The sequence below is a fragment of the Lampetra planeri genome, chromosome 12 (assembly GCF_965212315.1).
Source record: "Lampetra planeri chromosome 12, kcLamPlan1.2.h2, whole genome shotgun sequence".
NCBI lineage: Eukaryota > Metazoa > Chordata > Hyperoartia > Petromyzontiformes > Petromyzontidae > Lampetra > Lampetra planeri.
In genome coordinates, this window is record NC_136118.1 from 593,166 (window position 1) to 604,668 (window position 11,503).

The window sequence follows — 11,503 nt, forward strand, 5'->3', positions numbered from 1 at the left end:
CAGAGAATCGCACACGGACAGCAGCAACAGCAGAGAGGGCGCCTCGCTCCCGACTCAAACTCGGTGAGATTCAACTCGCGGGCGACGGAGACGAAGCTGTTCCTTCTCATCATCGCGGCGGCGGCGCGGTCATGCACGCGAGTGTGATATGTACAGAGTGTGTACTCGTGGGTACACGTGTGTGTGTGTACATGGCGTGAACTCTGTGCGTGCGTGTGTGCACATGTAGACGGCAAGTTGCACGTGTTTACGCACAGAGCAAGTACACTTGTGTACACGTGTGTAGAGTACATGTGCACCTGGGTGTGTAGATAATGTACAAGTGTGTGGACACAGCGCGTGCACACGGGTGTGGGTACACGGCGGGTACACGGCGGGTACGCGCGGAGTACGCGGAGCGTGCGCACGTGTGTGCGTGAGTTCACAGAAGCCACGTGCGTCCCTCTTCATCGCTCGATCGAGAAGAAGCGCGGACTCCTCCAACTCCTGAGCGCCGATTGAACCTCCTCGGCCCATTCCCTCGATGTCTGCGGCGGCGCCCGCGTGCGGCCGAGGCTCCGCGCGACTCCCGCGGTTCTTCCTCCTCCTCCACCTCCTCCTCTTCGTCCTCTTCTTCCCTGAGTCTGCGCGGCTCCACCGCCCGCGCCGCGTTCAAGTAATCGTAGAGGGGGCCTCGCGTCCAAGGGGGCCGGGGGGGGCAGGGAGGGGGGAGGGAGGTAAGGGGGTCAAGGTGGGAGGTCACAGGAGCCACCCGGGTCCGGAACCCCGATATGGGGGACGTGGAGAATGGAGGAGTGCAACGATGAGGGAGTCTCCTTAGGGGGGGGGGGGTCTCCTCGGGGTGTACGGAAGGCGTGGGGGGGGGGGTCTCCTCGGGGTGTACGGAAGGCGTGGGGGGGGGGGTCTCCTCGGGGTGTACGGAAGGCGTGGGGGGGGTCTCCTCGGGGTGTACGGAAGGCGTGGGGGGGGGGGGGGTCCCTCACATGTGCGGGTAGAAGGAGTGCGCCCCGCCGTACGCGGGCGAGTTGAGGAGGAACGGCGGCAGCACCGAGTGCGAGGGCATGAAGGGCAGCTGCGCCGCGGCGCACACGAGGCCCGCGGGGCCGGAGTAGTGCGGGGGGCCCATGGAGAGGTGGTGCGGCATCGGCGGGGAGATCGACCCCGAGCCGAGCCCCCCTCCCGCGGGGCAGCTCGTGTCGGCTCCGGGGTTCTGCTTCTTCCACTTGGTTCGCCGGTTCTGGAACCAGATCTTCACCTGCGTCTCCGTGAGGCTGAGCGACAGCGCCAGGTTGAGGCGCTCGCACACGGAGAGGTATCGCGTCGACTTGAACTTGTTCTCCAGCGCCACCAGCTGCTCGTAGGTGAACGCCGTGCGCGCCCTCCGCGGCTTCCCCGACTTGGCTTCGGACGAGCACCGTTTGCGCTTCTGCTTCTGCGAGCCGCCCCCGGTGCCGTCCCCACTCCCCTTGCTTCCACCACCGCCACCGCCGCCTCCTCCATCCTCGGAGCCATCGCCGCCGCCGCCTCGCTCCTCCCCGTCCGCCCCGGCGCCGTCTCTGTCGCCCGCTTTGTCCCGCGCCACCGCCACCGCCGCCGCCTCGGCGCCGCGATCCTCCTTGGGAGCGCAGTCCCGGCCGGGCCCCGCGCAGAGCCCGCGTCCCTCGGGCTCCGAGTCGTCGTGGAGCTGAAACCCTGAGAAGCGGGGGGCACGGGGGCCCAACGGAGGAGCGGAGGGGGGGGGGCAAAGAAGGGCAGCGACTCTCGTGAGCGCGAAGCGGATTCACTTCGTGACGACAAGAAGCTCCGCGAGTTGAGTGGCCCCGGGTTGAGGTGCGAGTCGCACCACGGGGCTGCGGGTGAACACCGCAGGGCGCTCTCTCTGCAGGGCGCGTGTGTGTGTAGACGTGGGGTGGCGTGTGTGTGTGTAGACGTGGGGTGGCGTGTGTGTGTGTAGACGTGGGGTGGCGTGTGTGTGTGTAGACGTGGGGTGGCGTGTGTGTGTGTGGACGTGAGGTGGCGTGTGTGTGTGTAGACGTGGGGTGGCGTGTGTGTGTGTAGACGTGGGGTGGCGTGTGTGTGTGTGTGGACGTGGGGTGGCGTGTGTGTGTGTAGACGTGGGGTGGCGTGTGTGTGTGTAGACGTGGGGTGGCGTGTGTGTGTGTGTGGACGTGGGGTGGCGTGTGTGTGTGTAGACGTGGGGTGGCGTGTGTGTGTGTAGACGTGGGGTGGCGTGTGTGTGTGTAGACGTGGGGTGGCGTGTGTGTGTGTGGACGTGAGGTGGCGTGTGTGTGTGTAGACGTGGGGTGGCGTGTGTGTGTGTAGACGTGGGGTGGCGTGTGTGTGTGTGGACGTGAGGTGGCGTGTGTGTGTGTAGACGTGGGGTGGCGTGTGTGTGTGTAGACGTGGGGTGGCGTGTGTGTGTGTGGACGTGGGGTGGCGTGTGTGTGTGTGTAGACGTGGGGTGGCGTGTGTGTGTGTGTGGACGTGGGGTGGCGTGTGTGTGTGTAGACGTGGGGTGGCGTGTGTGTGTGTGGACGTGGGGTGGCGTGTGTGTGTGTGGACGTGAGGTGGCGTGTGTGTGTGTAGACGTGGGGTGGCGTGTGTGTGTGTGTGGACGTGGGGTGGCGTGTGTGTGTGTGTAGACGTGGGGTGGCGTGTGTGTGTGTAGACGTGGGGTGGCGTGTGTGTGTGTGGACGTGAGGTGGCGTGTGTGTGTGTGGACGTGGGGTGGCGTGTGTGTGTGTGTAGACGTGGGGTGGCGTGTGTGTGTGTAGACGTGGGGTGGCGTGTGTGTGTGTGTGGACGTGGGGTGGCGTGTGTGTGTGTGTAGACGTGGGGTGGCGTGTGTGTGTGTAGACGTGGGGTGGCGTGTGTGTGTGTAGACGTGGGGTGGCGTGTGTGTGTGTGGACGTGGGGTGGCGTGTGTGTGTGTGGACGTGGGGTGGCGTGTGTGTGTGTGTAGACGTGGGGTGGCGTGTGTGTGTGTAGACGTGGGGTGGCGTGTGTGTGTGTGGACGTGAGGTGGCGTGTGTGTGTGTGGACGTGGGGTGGCGTGTGTGTGTGTGTAGACGTGGGGTGGCGTGTGTGTGTGTAGACGTGGGGTGGCGTGTGTGTGTGTGTGGACGTGGGGTGGCGTGTGTGTGTGTGTAGACGTGGGGTGGCGTGTGTGTGTGTAGACGTGGGGTGGCGTGTGTGTGTGTGTGTGGACGTGGGGTGGCGTGTGTGTGTAGACGTGGGGTGGCGTGTGTGTGTGTAGACGTGGGGTGGCGTGTGTGTGTGTGTAGACGTGGGGTGGCGTGTGTGTGTGTAGACGTGGGGTGGCGTGTGTGTGTGTGTAGACGTGGGGTGGCGTGTGTGTGTGTGTAGACGTGGGGTGGCGTGTGTGTGTGTAGACGTGGGGTGGCGTGTGTGTGTGTAGACGTGGGGTGGCGTGTGTGTGTGTAGACGTGGGGTGGCGTGTGTGTGTGTGGACGTGGGGTGGCGTGTGTGTGTGTGGACGTGGAGTGGCGTGTGTGTGTGTGGACGTGAGGTGGCGTGTGTGTGGACGTGGGGTGGCGTGTGTGTGTGTAGACGTGGGGTGGCGTGTGTGTGTGTGGACGTGGAGTGGCGTGTGTGTGTGTAGACGTGGGGTGGCGTGTGTGTGTGTAGACGTGGGGTGGCGTGTGTGTGTGGAGACGTGGGGTGGCGTGTGTGTGTGTGGACGTGAGGTGGCGTGTGTGTGGACGTGGGGTGGCGTGTGTGTGTGTAGACGTGGGGTGGCGTGTGTGTGTGTGGACGTGGAGTGGCGTGTGTGTGTGTAGACGTGGGGTGGCGTGTGTGTGTGGAGACGTGGGGTGGCGTGTGTGTGTGTGTGGACGTGAGGTGGCGTGTGTGTGGACGTGGGGTGGCGTGTGTGTGTGTAGACGTGGGGTGGCGTGTGTGTGTGTAGACGTGGGGTGGCGTGTGTGTGTGGAGACGTGGGGTGGCGTGTGTGTGTAGACGTGGGGTGGCGTGTGTGTGTGTAGACGTGGTTTCGTGCTGACGGTGTGTGTGTGTAGAGATGGGGTCGTGCTGGTGGTGTGTGTGTAGACATGGTGTCGTGCTGGTGGTGTGTGTAGACATGGTTTCGTGCTGGCGGTGTGTGTGTGTGTCTAGACGTGGGGTCGTGCTGGTGGTGTGTGTGTAGAGATGGGGTGGCGTGTGTGTGTGTAGACGTGGTGTCGTGCTGGTGGTGTGTATGTGTACGTTTTGGCGCGAGGCGTTGGACATCGGAGAACCGATGCCATAGCCCGTGTCCGTGTGTCACCTTGCGAGTCAGTCCGTGTGTCACCCTGCGAGTCAGTCCGTGTGTCACCCTGCGAGTCAGTCCGTGTGCCACCCTGCGTGTCAGTCCGTGTGCCATCCTGCGAGTCAGTCCGTGTGTCACTCTGCGTGTCAGTCCGTGTGCCACCCTGCGTGTCAGTCCGTGTGCCATCCTGCGAGTCAGTCCGTGTGTCACCCTGCGTGTCAGTCCGTGTGCCATCCTGCGAGTCAGTCCGTGTGTCACTCTGCGTGTCAGTCCGTGTGCCACCCTGCGTGTCAGTCCGTGTGTCACTCTGCGTGTCAGTCCGTGTGCCACCCTGCGAGTCAGTCCGTGTGTCACCCTGCGAGTCAGTCCGTGTGCCACCCTGCGTGTCAGTCCGTGTGCCATCCTGCGAGTCAGTCCGTGTGTCACCCTGCGTGTCAGTCCGTGTGTCACCCTGCGTGTCAGTCCGTGTGCCATCCTGCGAGTCAGTCCGTGTGTCACTCTGCGTGTCAGTCCGTGTGCCACCCTGCGTGTCAGTCCGTGTGCCATCCTGCGAGTCAGTCCGTGTGTCACCCTGCGTGTCAGTCCGTGTGCCATCCTGCGAGTCAGTCCGTGTGTCACTCTGCGTGTCAGTCCGTGTGCCACCCTGCGTGTCAGTCCGTGTGTCACTCTGCGTGTCAATCCGTGTGCCACCCTGCGAGTCAGTCCGTGTGTCACCCTGCGAGTCAGTCCGTGTGTCACCCTGCGAGTCAGTCCGTGTATCACCCTGCGAGTCAGTCCGTGTGTCACCCTGCGAGTCAGTCCGTGTGTCACCCTGCCTGTTAGTTAATGTGTCACCCTGCGTGTCAGTCCGTGTGTCACCCTGCCTGTTAGTTAATGTGTCACTCTGCGTGTCAGTCCGTGTGTCACCCTGCGTGTCAGTCCGTGTGCCACCCTGCCTGTTAGTTAATGTGTCACTCTGCGAGTCAGTCCGTATGCCACCCTGCGTGTCAGTCCGTGTGCCACCCTGCGTGTCAGTCCGTGTGCCACCCTGCGAGTCAGTCCGTGTGTCACCCTGCGAGTCAGTCCGTGTGTCACCCTGCGTGTCAGTCCGTGTGTCACCCTGCCTGTTAGTTAATGTGTCACTCTGCGTGTCAGCTCGAACGTGAGCCCCTGAGGTCAACTGATTTTGCTCTAAGGTCATTGATGTCGGAGGTGACGAAACTGAAAAATAAATAATGGTGCGTAATCACAATCCTTGCGTCCGTGTGCCTGTGCGCATCTCCGTGAGTGCTCGGTGTGTGTCTGTATGTGTAGCGGTGAGCTGCGCGATACGAATCCGGCGACCAGAGTTCTCGTTCCTGTCACGGCCAAGACCAGTGACCATTATTTGAACCGGTCGTGGACCTCCCCTAAGTCGACTCAGCCTCAAATGAGTATTTGATGCGGCGTGTAAACATCGCCACTAGGGTGACAAAGGCGGCCGGGCGTGGTGCTGTCCACCTTTTCCCCTCGTGTGCCGTGCCGGCCTTCATAGGTGCTCGCTCACTGCACTTGCCCCAACAGTCTGTAAATGCTACACGGGGGATCTTTGTCTGTGTAAAGGATTCGCATCTCAACTCTGGGCCAGTCGTCCGCGGCTCTAAACCGCGACGTCTCCGCTCCGCACTTAGAGATCGCGATTCTCACCAAAGACAAAAGATCCCCCGTTGCAGTCCTAACAAACTGCTGGGACGAGTGCTGGCACGGCGCACGAAGGGTGGGTGGCCAGCACCACGCGCAGCCGCCTTTATCTCCCCACTGCCGATGTTTTATACACATCGCACCAGGTACTCGTTTATGGCCCAGTCGACCTAGGGGAGGCTCTAGGGTGGACTCGTAGCGCAGTGCGATCACTACCGACAAAGATCCCCTCTGCAGTCTGCACAGACTGTTGGGGAAAGCGCCTTCCCGCTTCCGACACACAGACACACGCATTTCCATGCACATACATACACACTGATGTTCACATTGCACGCACATGCACACACATACAGACATTCACCCAAACACAAAGTTGCCCCGTATAGTTTATAACAGGCTGTTGGGGCAAGTGCTGTTAGCGAGCACCTATTAATGCTGGATGGCACTGTGCATTGGGGTGGTGTTGGTAACACCACGCACGACCGTATTCGTCCCCCAGTGATGTTACATACACACGGCACATGCACCTACAGTCCTGCACCCAAACTCACCCAAACTCACACCTAACATCACGTACACTCGGGTGGTGGTGGTGGAATTTTGGAGGCGAGGGTTGGTGGATTACATGAAGATGGGGAGACTCGCTTGCCGCGGGCCGTCGAGGAGGAGGCGTTCTCTGTCTCGCCACGAGTTTATGAACTCCACCTGCTCCGTCTGTACGGGATAGAGCGTTGCACCCTCGCACGCACGCGCGGGTTTTCTCCAGGCGCTGCGGTTTCTCTCCCATATATAAAAAAAACCTCTCTCGTTAATTGGCCGATAACGCCTCGATATATATAGGACAGCAGAGCTTGGCAAGGGATGATTTTTTGCGCCGACTTCCTCACAAGGCCAATTCACAAGCACTAACATCCAAACGCTCACGCACACTCATGAGTTCACACACAAAGACAAAGACCCCCAGAATCGCCTTGAACAGACTGTTGAGGCAAGTGCAGTTAGAGAGCGGCTATGAAGGCCGACACGGCACACGAAGGGGTGGGTGGCCAGCACCACGCCCGGCCACCTTTGTCTCCCCAGGGCGATGTTTACACACCGCACCAGGTACTCATTGTTAAGGCTGAGTCGACTTAGGGGAGGTCAAGGTCCACTCGCCCACTCACACGCACTATCGTACACACGCATTCACTCTCACACACACTCACCATTCACTCTATCACACGCTCATCCACTCACACTCATTCACTCATGCACTCTCACTCACATATACACTCATTCACTCACACACACGGACCATTCACTCTCTCACACACTCATTCACTCTCTCATACACTCATTCACTCATAGACTCGTTCACTCACATACTAATCCACTCTCCCACTCACATATACACTCATTCACTCTCACTCACACACTGATTCACTCTCTCACACACTCATGCACTTTTTCACACACTCATTCACTCTCTCACACACTCATGCACTCCCTCACACACGCATTCACTCTTGCATACACTCATTCACTCATGCACTCGTTCACTCACATACTCATCCACTCTCTCACTCACATATACACTCATTCACTCTCACTCACACACTCACCATCCACTCACACTCATTCATTCACTCTCCCACACGCTCATCCACTCACACGCTCACGTATCCCCTCATTCTCGCCCGCGTAATGGCACTCAAACACCCGGACACAACAAAAAAAACCTTCCCATCTGATCGTCATTTAATTGCCCGCCCCCCCTCCACAATTACAATTCCCTGTGAGGGGGGGGGGCAGCGTCTCCCAGCTTGGCTGTGGTTATCGCGAGTGGGGAGAGCGTTGTGGGGGGCCGGGGGGGGGTCCATTAGCGGAGCGCGGCGCTTTTCTGCTGATGTTTGTTTAGATGGATTAACCTTCATTTCTCATTAAAGTCCCTTTTTAATTTACAGTGGCCGTGGGAGAGGCGTGATTAGGAGCGCGGGTCGAAAGGTAGCCCAGATCAATACCCCCGCTAATAACTCTAATAAGTTTTAATCGGGCAATTATCTGATTCCTGATCTTATAATTTAGACGTTGGAGGAGTGTTTGCAAGCTGCAGGAAGGAGATACGGGGAAGTCGATAATGGGATATCGATCCGAGAATCTGCGCCTGCCACTCGGAGGCGGTGTCACCGCCACGGCTCCGAAGCGCCGCCGCCGCCGCTCTAAACGCACCGGGGAGGCTGTTAATTTTTCCGAGATAACCCACTTTTGTACAATTAGTCCGATTCGCTTTGAATAACGGGGAGATAAGGAGAAAATTGGATGTGTCACGGCGAGTAATGAGGCTCTCCGGGCAGTCCCCCGCTGCTGCTGCCGCTGCTGCCGCTGCCGAGGCCTCGCGGAGTGGAGAGCTCGCGCGACCCCCCCCCCCCCAGCCGTCCCCTGCACCACGAACGAATCTGGAATTGAACCGTGGCTCAGGAACTCTTGAACTCGAGGCCACGGAGTTGCGGGCGGGCGGGCGGGACGTCTCCCCGGCGCCCGAGACTTGTGGATGTCGTCTCTCTGTCGCTCTGTCTCCGCCTTCCTCTGTCTCTCTCTGAGTCTCTGTGTCTTTCTGTGAGTTTCTGTGTCTCTCTGTGAGTCTCTGTGTGTCTCTATGTCTCTCTCTGTGAGTCTCTATGTCTCTCTGTGAGTCTCTCTGTATGAGTCTCTATGTCTCTCTATGTATGAGTCTCTCTGTATGAGTCTATGTGTGAGTCTCTGTGTGAGTTTCTGTGTATGAGTCTCTGTATGAGTCTCTGTATGAGTCTCTGTGTGTCTCTCTGTGTATGAGTCTCTGTGTGTGTCTCTGTGTGAGCCTTTGTGTGTCTCTGTGTACGAGTCTCTCTGTATGAGTCTCTATGTCTCTCTGTGTACGAGGCTCTGTGTGAGTCTCTATGTGAGCCTCTGTGCGTGAGTCTCTGTATATGAGTATCTGTGTCTCTCTGCATGTGAGTCTGTATATGAATCTCTGTGCCTCCCTGGATTAGAGTCTCTGTGTATGAGTGTATATGTATGGGTCTCTCTGTGTATGAGTATCGCTGTGCACGAGGCTTAATGTGTATGAGTCTCTCTGTGGGTTGTCCCTCTCTTTGGTTCGCTGTCTCTTCCTCTGTTTCCTCTGCATGTCTCTCTGTCTCTAGCGATGTATAGGCCCGTCTCGCGTTGCTCTCTCTGTACGTTTTTGTTTTCATGTCTGATTAATTCTTCGTCTCGCTGTCTGTGTCTATGTCTCCTCCGTCTTCCCCTGTAGCGTCTCCGTCTCTAGATCATCCGATGTTTATCGTTGACCTCTGAGCCCCTGTTCATATGTCTCTCTCTCTCTCTGTGTCTCTTCTGCGTCGTCTCTGTCTCGGGCTCTGTGCGCGTCTCTCGCTCGGCCCCGTGGAGTCGCGAGGGGGGCCGCGCGGAGCCCGCCGGGCCCAGACTGGGGCCACGCGAACGGTTCCATGGCGTGACGAGTGCGATGACGACTCTTGTCATGGGCAGATTCCATCGTCGTCGTCGATTCTTTGGAATTGGAATCACACCTGTGTAGCGAAATCACGGGCGTGATGTCCACGTTGAAGTTCGCACAAAACCCTCACTGCCTCTATGCGACGATCGACCCCACTACCTCTACCACTACCTCTATCACCACCTCTACCACTACCAGCAGTGCCACCACCACCACCACCTCTACCACCACTACCACCACTACCTGCAGTGCCACCACCACCACCTCTACCACCACTACCACCACTACCTGCAGTGCCACTACCACCACCACTATCTGCAGTGCCACCACCACCACCAACACCACCTCTACCACCACCACCAACACCACCACCACCACCACCACCTGTACCACTACCAGCAGTGCCACCACCACCACCTCTACCACCACTACCACCACTACCTGCAGTGCCACTACCACCACCACTATCTGCAGTGCCACCACCACCAACACCACCTCTACCACCACCACCACCACCACCAACACCACCACCACCACCTCTACCACCACCTGCAGTGCCACCACCACCACCACCACCAACACCACCTCTACCACCACCACCACCACCACCACCACCTCTACCACCACCTGCAGTGCCACCACCACGACCGTTACCACCAACACCACGTCCCCTGTCACGAGTACCACCACTCAGCGGAGTCGTCACTGCCACACACAAATACCATCGCCACCAAACTTAAAGCGAAACGATGTTTTACTCATGTCACTCCTCATGTCACTCCTCATGTTACCAGGTAAGGCACACGGAGCTGTGTAGCTCTTTTTCGGAAGCGACCTCGTCACAAGTGACAGCTCAACGAAGTGGGTTACAACATGAACCACGCTCACCACCGTACACATCGGCGCCATCACCTCCACCACGAACACCATCACTCGGTCCACTCTTGTTCCATCCCCGCTGCGGTGAATGACACCTTTACCACCACCACCACTACCAACACCACATCTTATGTCACCAACCACGTTCACGACTGTTCACACCGTCACCACCTCTACCACTTACGCCATGTAAACAATCTCCAAATTCCCTATTTCCACAGCCCCCACGACAACGAACATCAGCACCACCAATGTCACCACCACCAGCACCACTATCGGAATGTCACCGCCACCACCGTCACCACCACCACCACCACCGCCACCACCACCGTCATCGCCACCACCACCGCCACCGCTGGTACCTGTCTCTGCGGGCCCCGACCTCTCGCGGAGCGGCGGAGTCCCCGAATCGGCGCCGTCCGCGTCTCGCTCCGCGCCGCGCGGGCTCCGCGCCTCGGGCTCTCCGTGCAGCAGGGGCTCCAGCAGGGACGCCTGCTGCTGCTGCTGCATCTGCTGCTGCAGGGCGCGGACGCGGCCCGTGAATTTGTTGGGGTCCAGGATGTCGAGCACGGAGAAGGAGGTGGTGCGGTGCGCGTTCGCGGCGAGTTGCGCGTCCGGACGGGCCGCGGCCGGCGGCGGGGAGCGGCCCGGGCTGCCCCCGCTGCAGGCCGTGGGCTCGGGCTCGGCGGGCAGCAGGGGGGGCAGCAGGGGGGGCAGCCCGTCGCCGCGGGCCCCGGCCTGGAGCAGCGGCAACACCTGCAGCGGGGGCGGCGGCTTCCCCGGCACCGCGGCGGGCAGCGTGGCCTCGCAGGCGAGCGGCAGCGCGTCCTCGCGGTGCGAGCTCATTCCGCCGCGCCGCGCCGAGACTGCTGCTCCTCCTCCTCCGCCGCCTGTCCCGACAATTCCTCCACCTCCTCCTCCCCCTCCTTGTGCTACTGCTCCGCCCTCCTCTTCCTTCTCCCGCTCTTCGTCTCCACCTCCTCTGGCTGCTGCTGCTGCTCTCCCACCTCCTCCTCTCACGGTTCTTCTCCCGTTACTCCTTCGCGTTCCGCCTCTCCCTCCTGTTCCTTCTGCGCCGCGAGCTGCTCCTCCTTGGGCCCGGAGACCCCCCTCGCGACGCCGCGTGCTCCACCGAACGACCACCCCCTCCCCAAATATTTATATTTATTTTGTAACTTCTAAATAAACAAATAAAGTCGCACGACGGAGTTGTTCCGTGCCGG

At 59.8% G+C, this 11,503-nt stretch overlaps 1 protein-coding gene across 1 annotated transcript; it reads right to left on the minus strand.

Annotated features, from left to right (window-relative positions):
* Positions 1-979: 979 nt before the first annotated feature.
* On the minus strand, positions 980-11,126 carry NKX1-1 (NK1 homeobox 1). Its single transcript, XM_078599709.1, has 3 exons — positions 10,643-11,126; positions 1,583-1,692; positions 980-1,501 (listed from the first exon to the last, which is right to left on the minus strand). The coding sequence occupies exons 1-3, from the start codon at positions 11,124-11,126 to the stop codon at positions 980-982; spliced, it is 1,116 nt and encodes a 371-aa protein (XP_078455835.1).
* Between the last annotated feature and the right edge of the window lie 377 nt (positions 11,127-11,503).

Coding starts and splice junctions, on each gene's coding strand:
- NKX1-1 (XM_078599709.1), bottom strand. CDS start 11,126: ATGAGCTCGCACCGCGAGGACGCGCTGCCGCTCGCCTGCGAGGCCACG. Junction 1,693..10,642: donor GTCGGGGCCCGCAGAGACAG/GTACCAGCGGTG, acceptor CCCGCTTCTCAG/GGTTTCAGCTCCACGACGAC. Junction 1,502..1,582: donor CCGAGGCGGCGGCGGTGGCG/GTGGCGCGGGAC, acceptor GATGGCTCCGAG/GATGGAGGAGGCGGCGGTGG.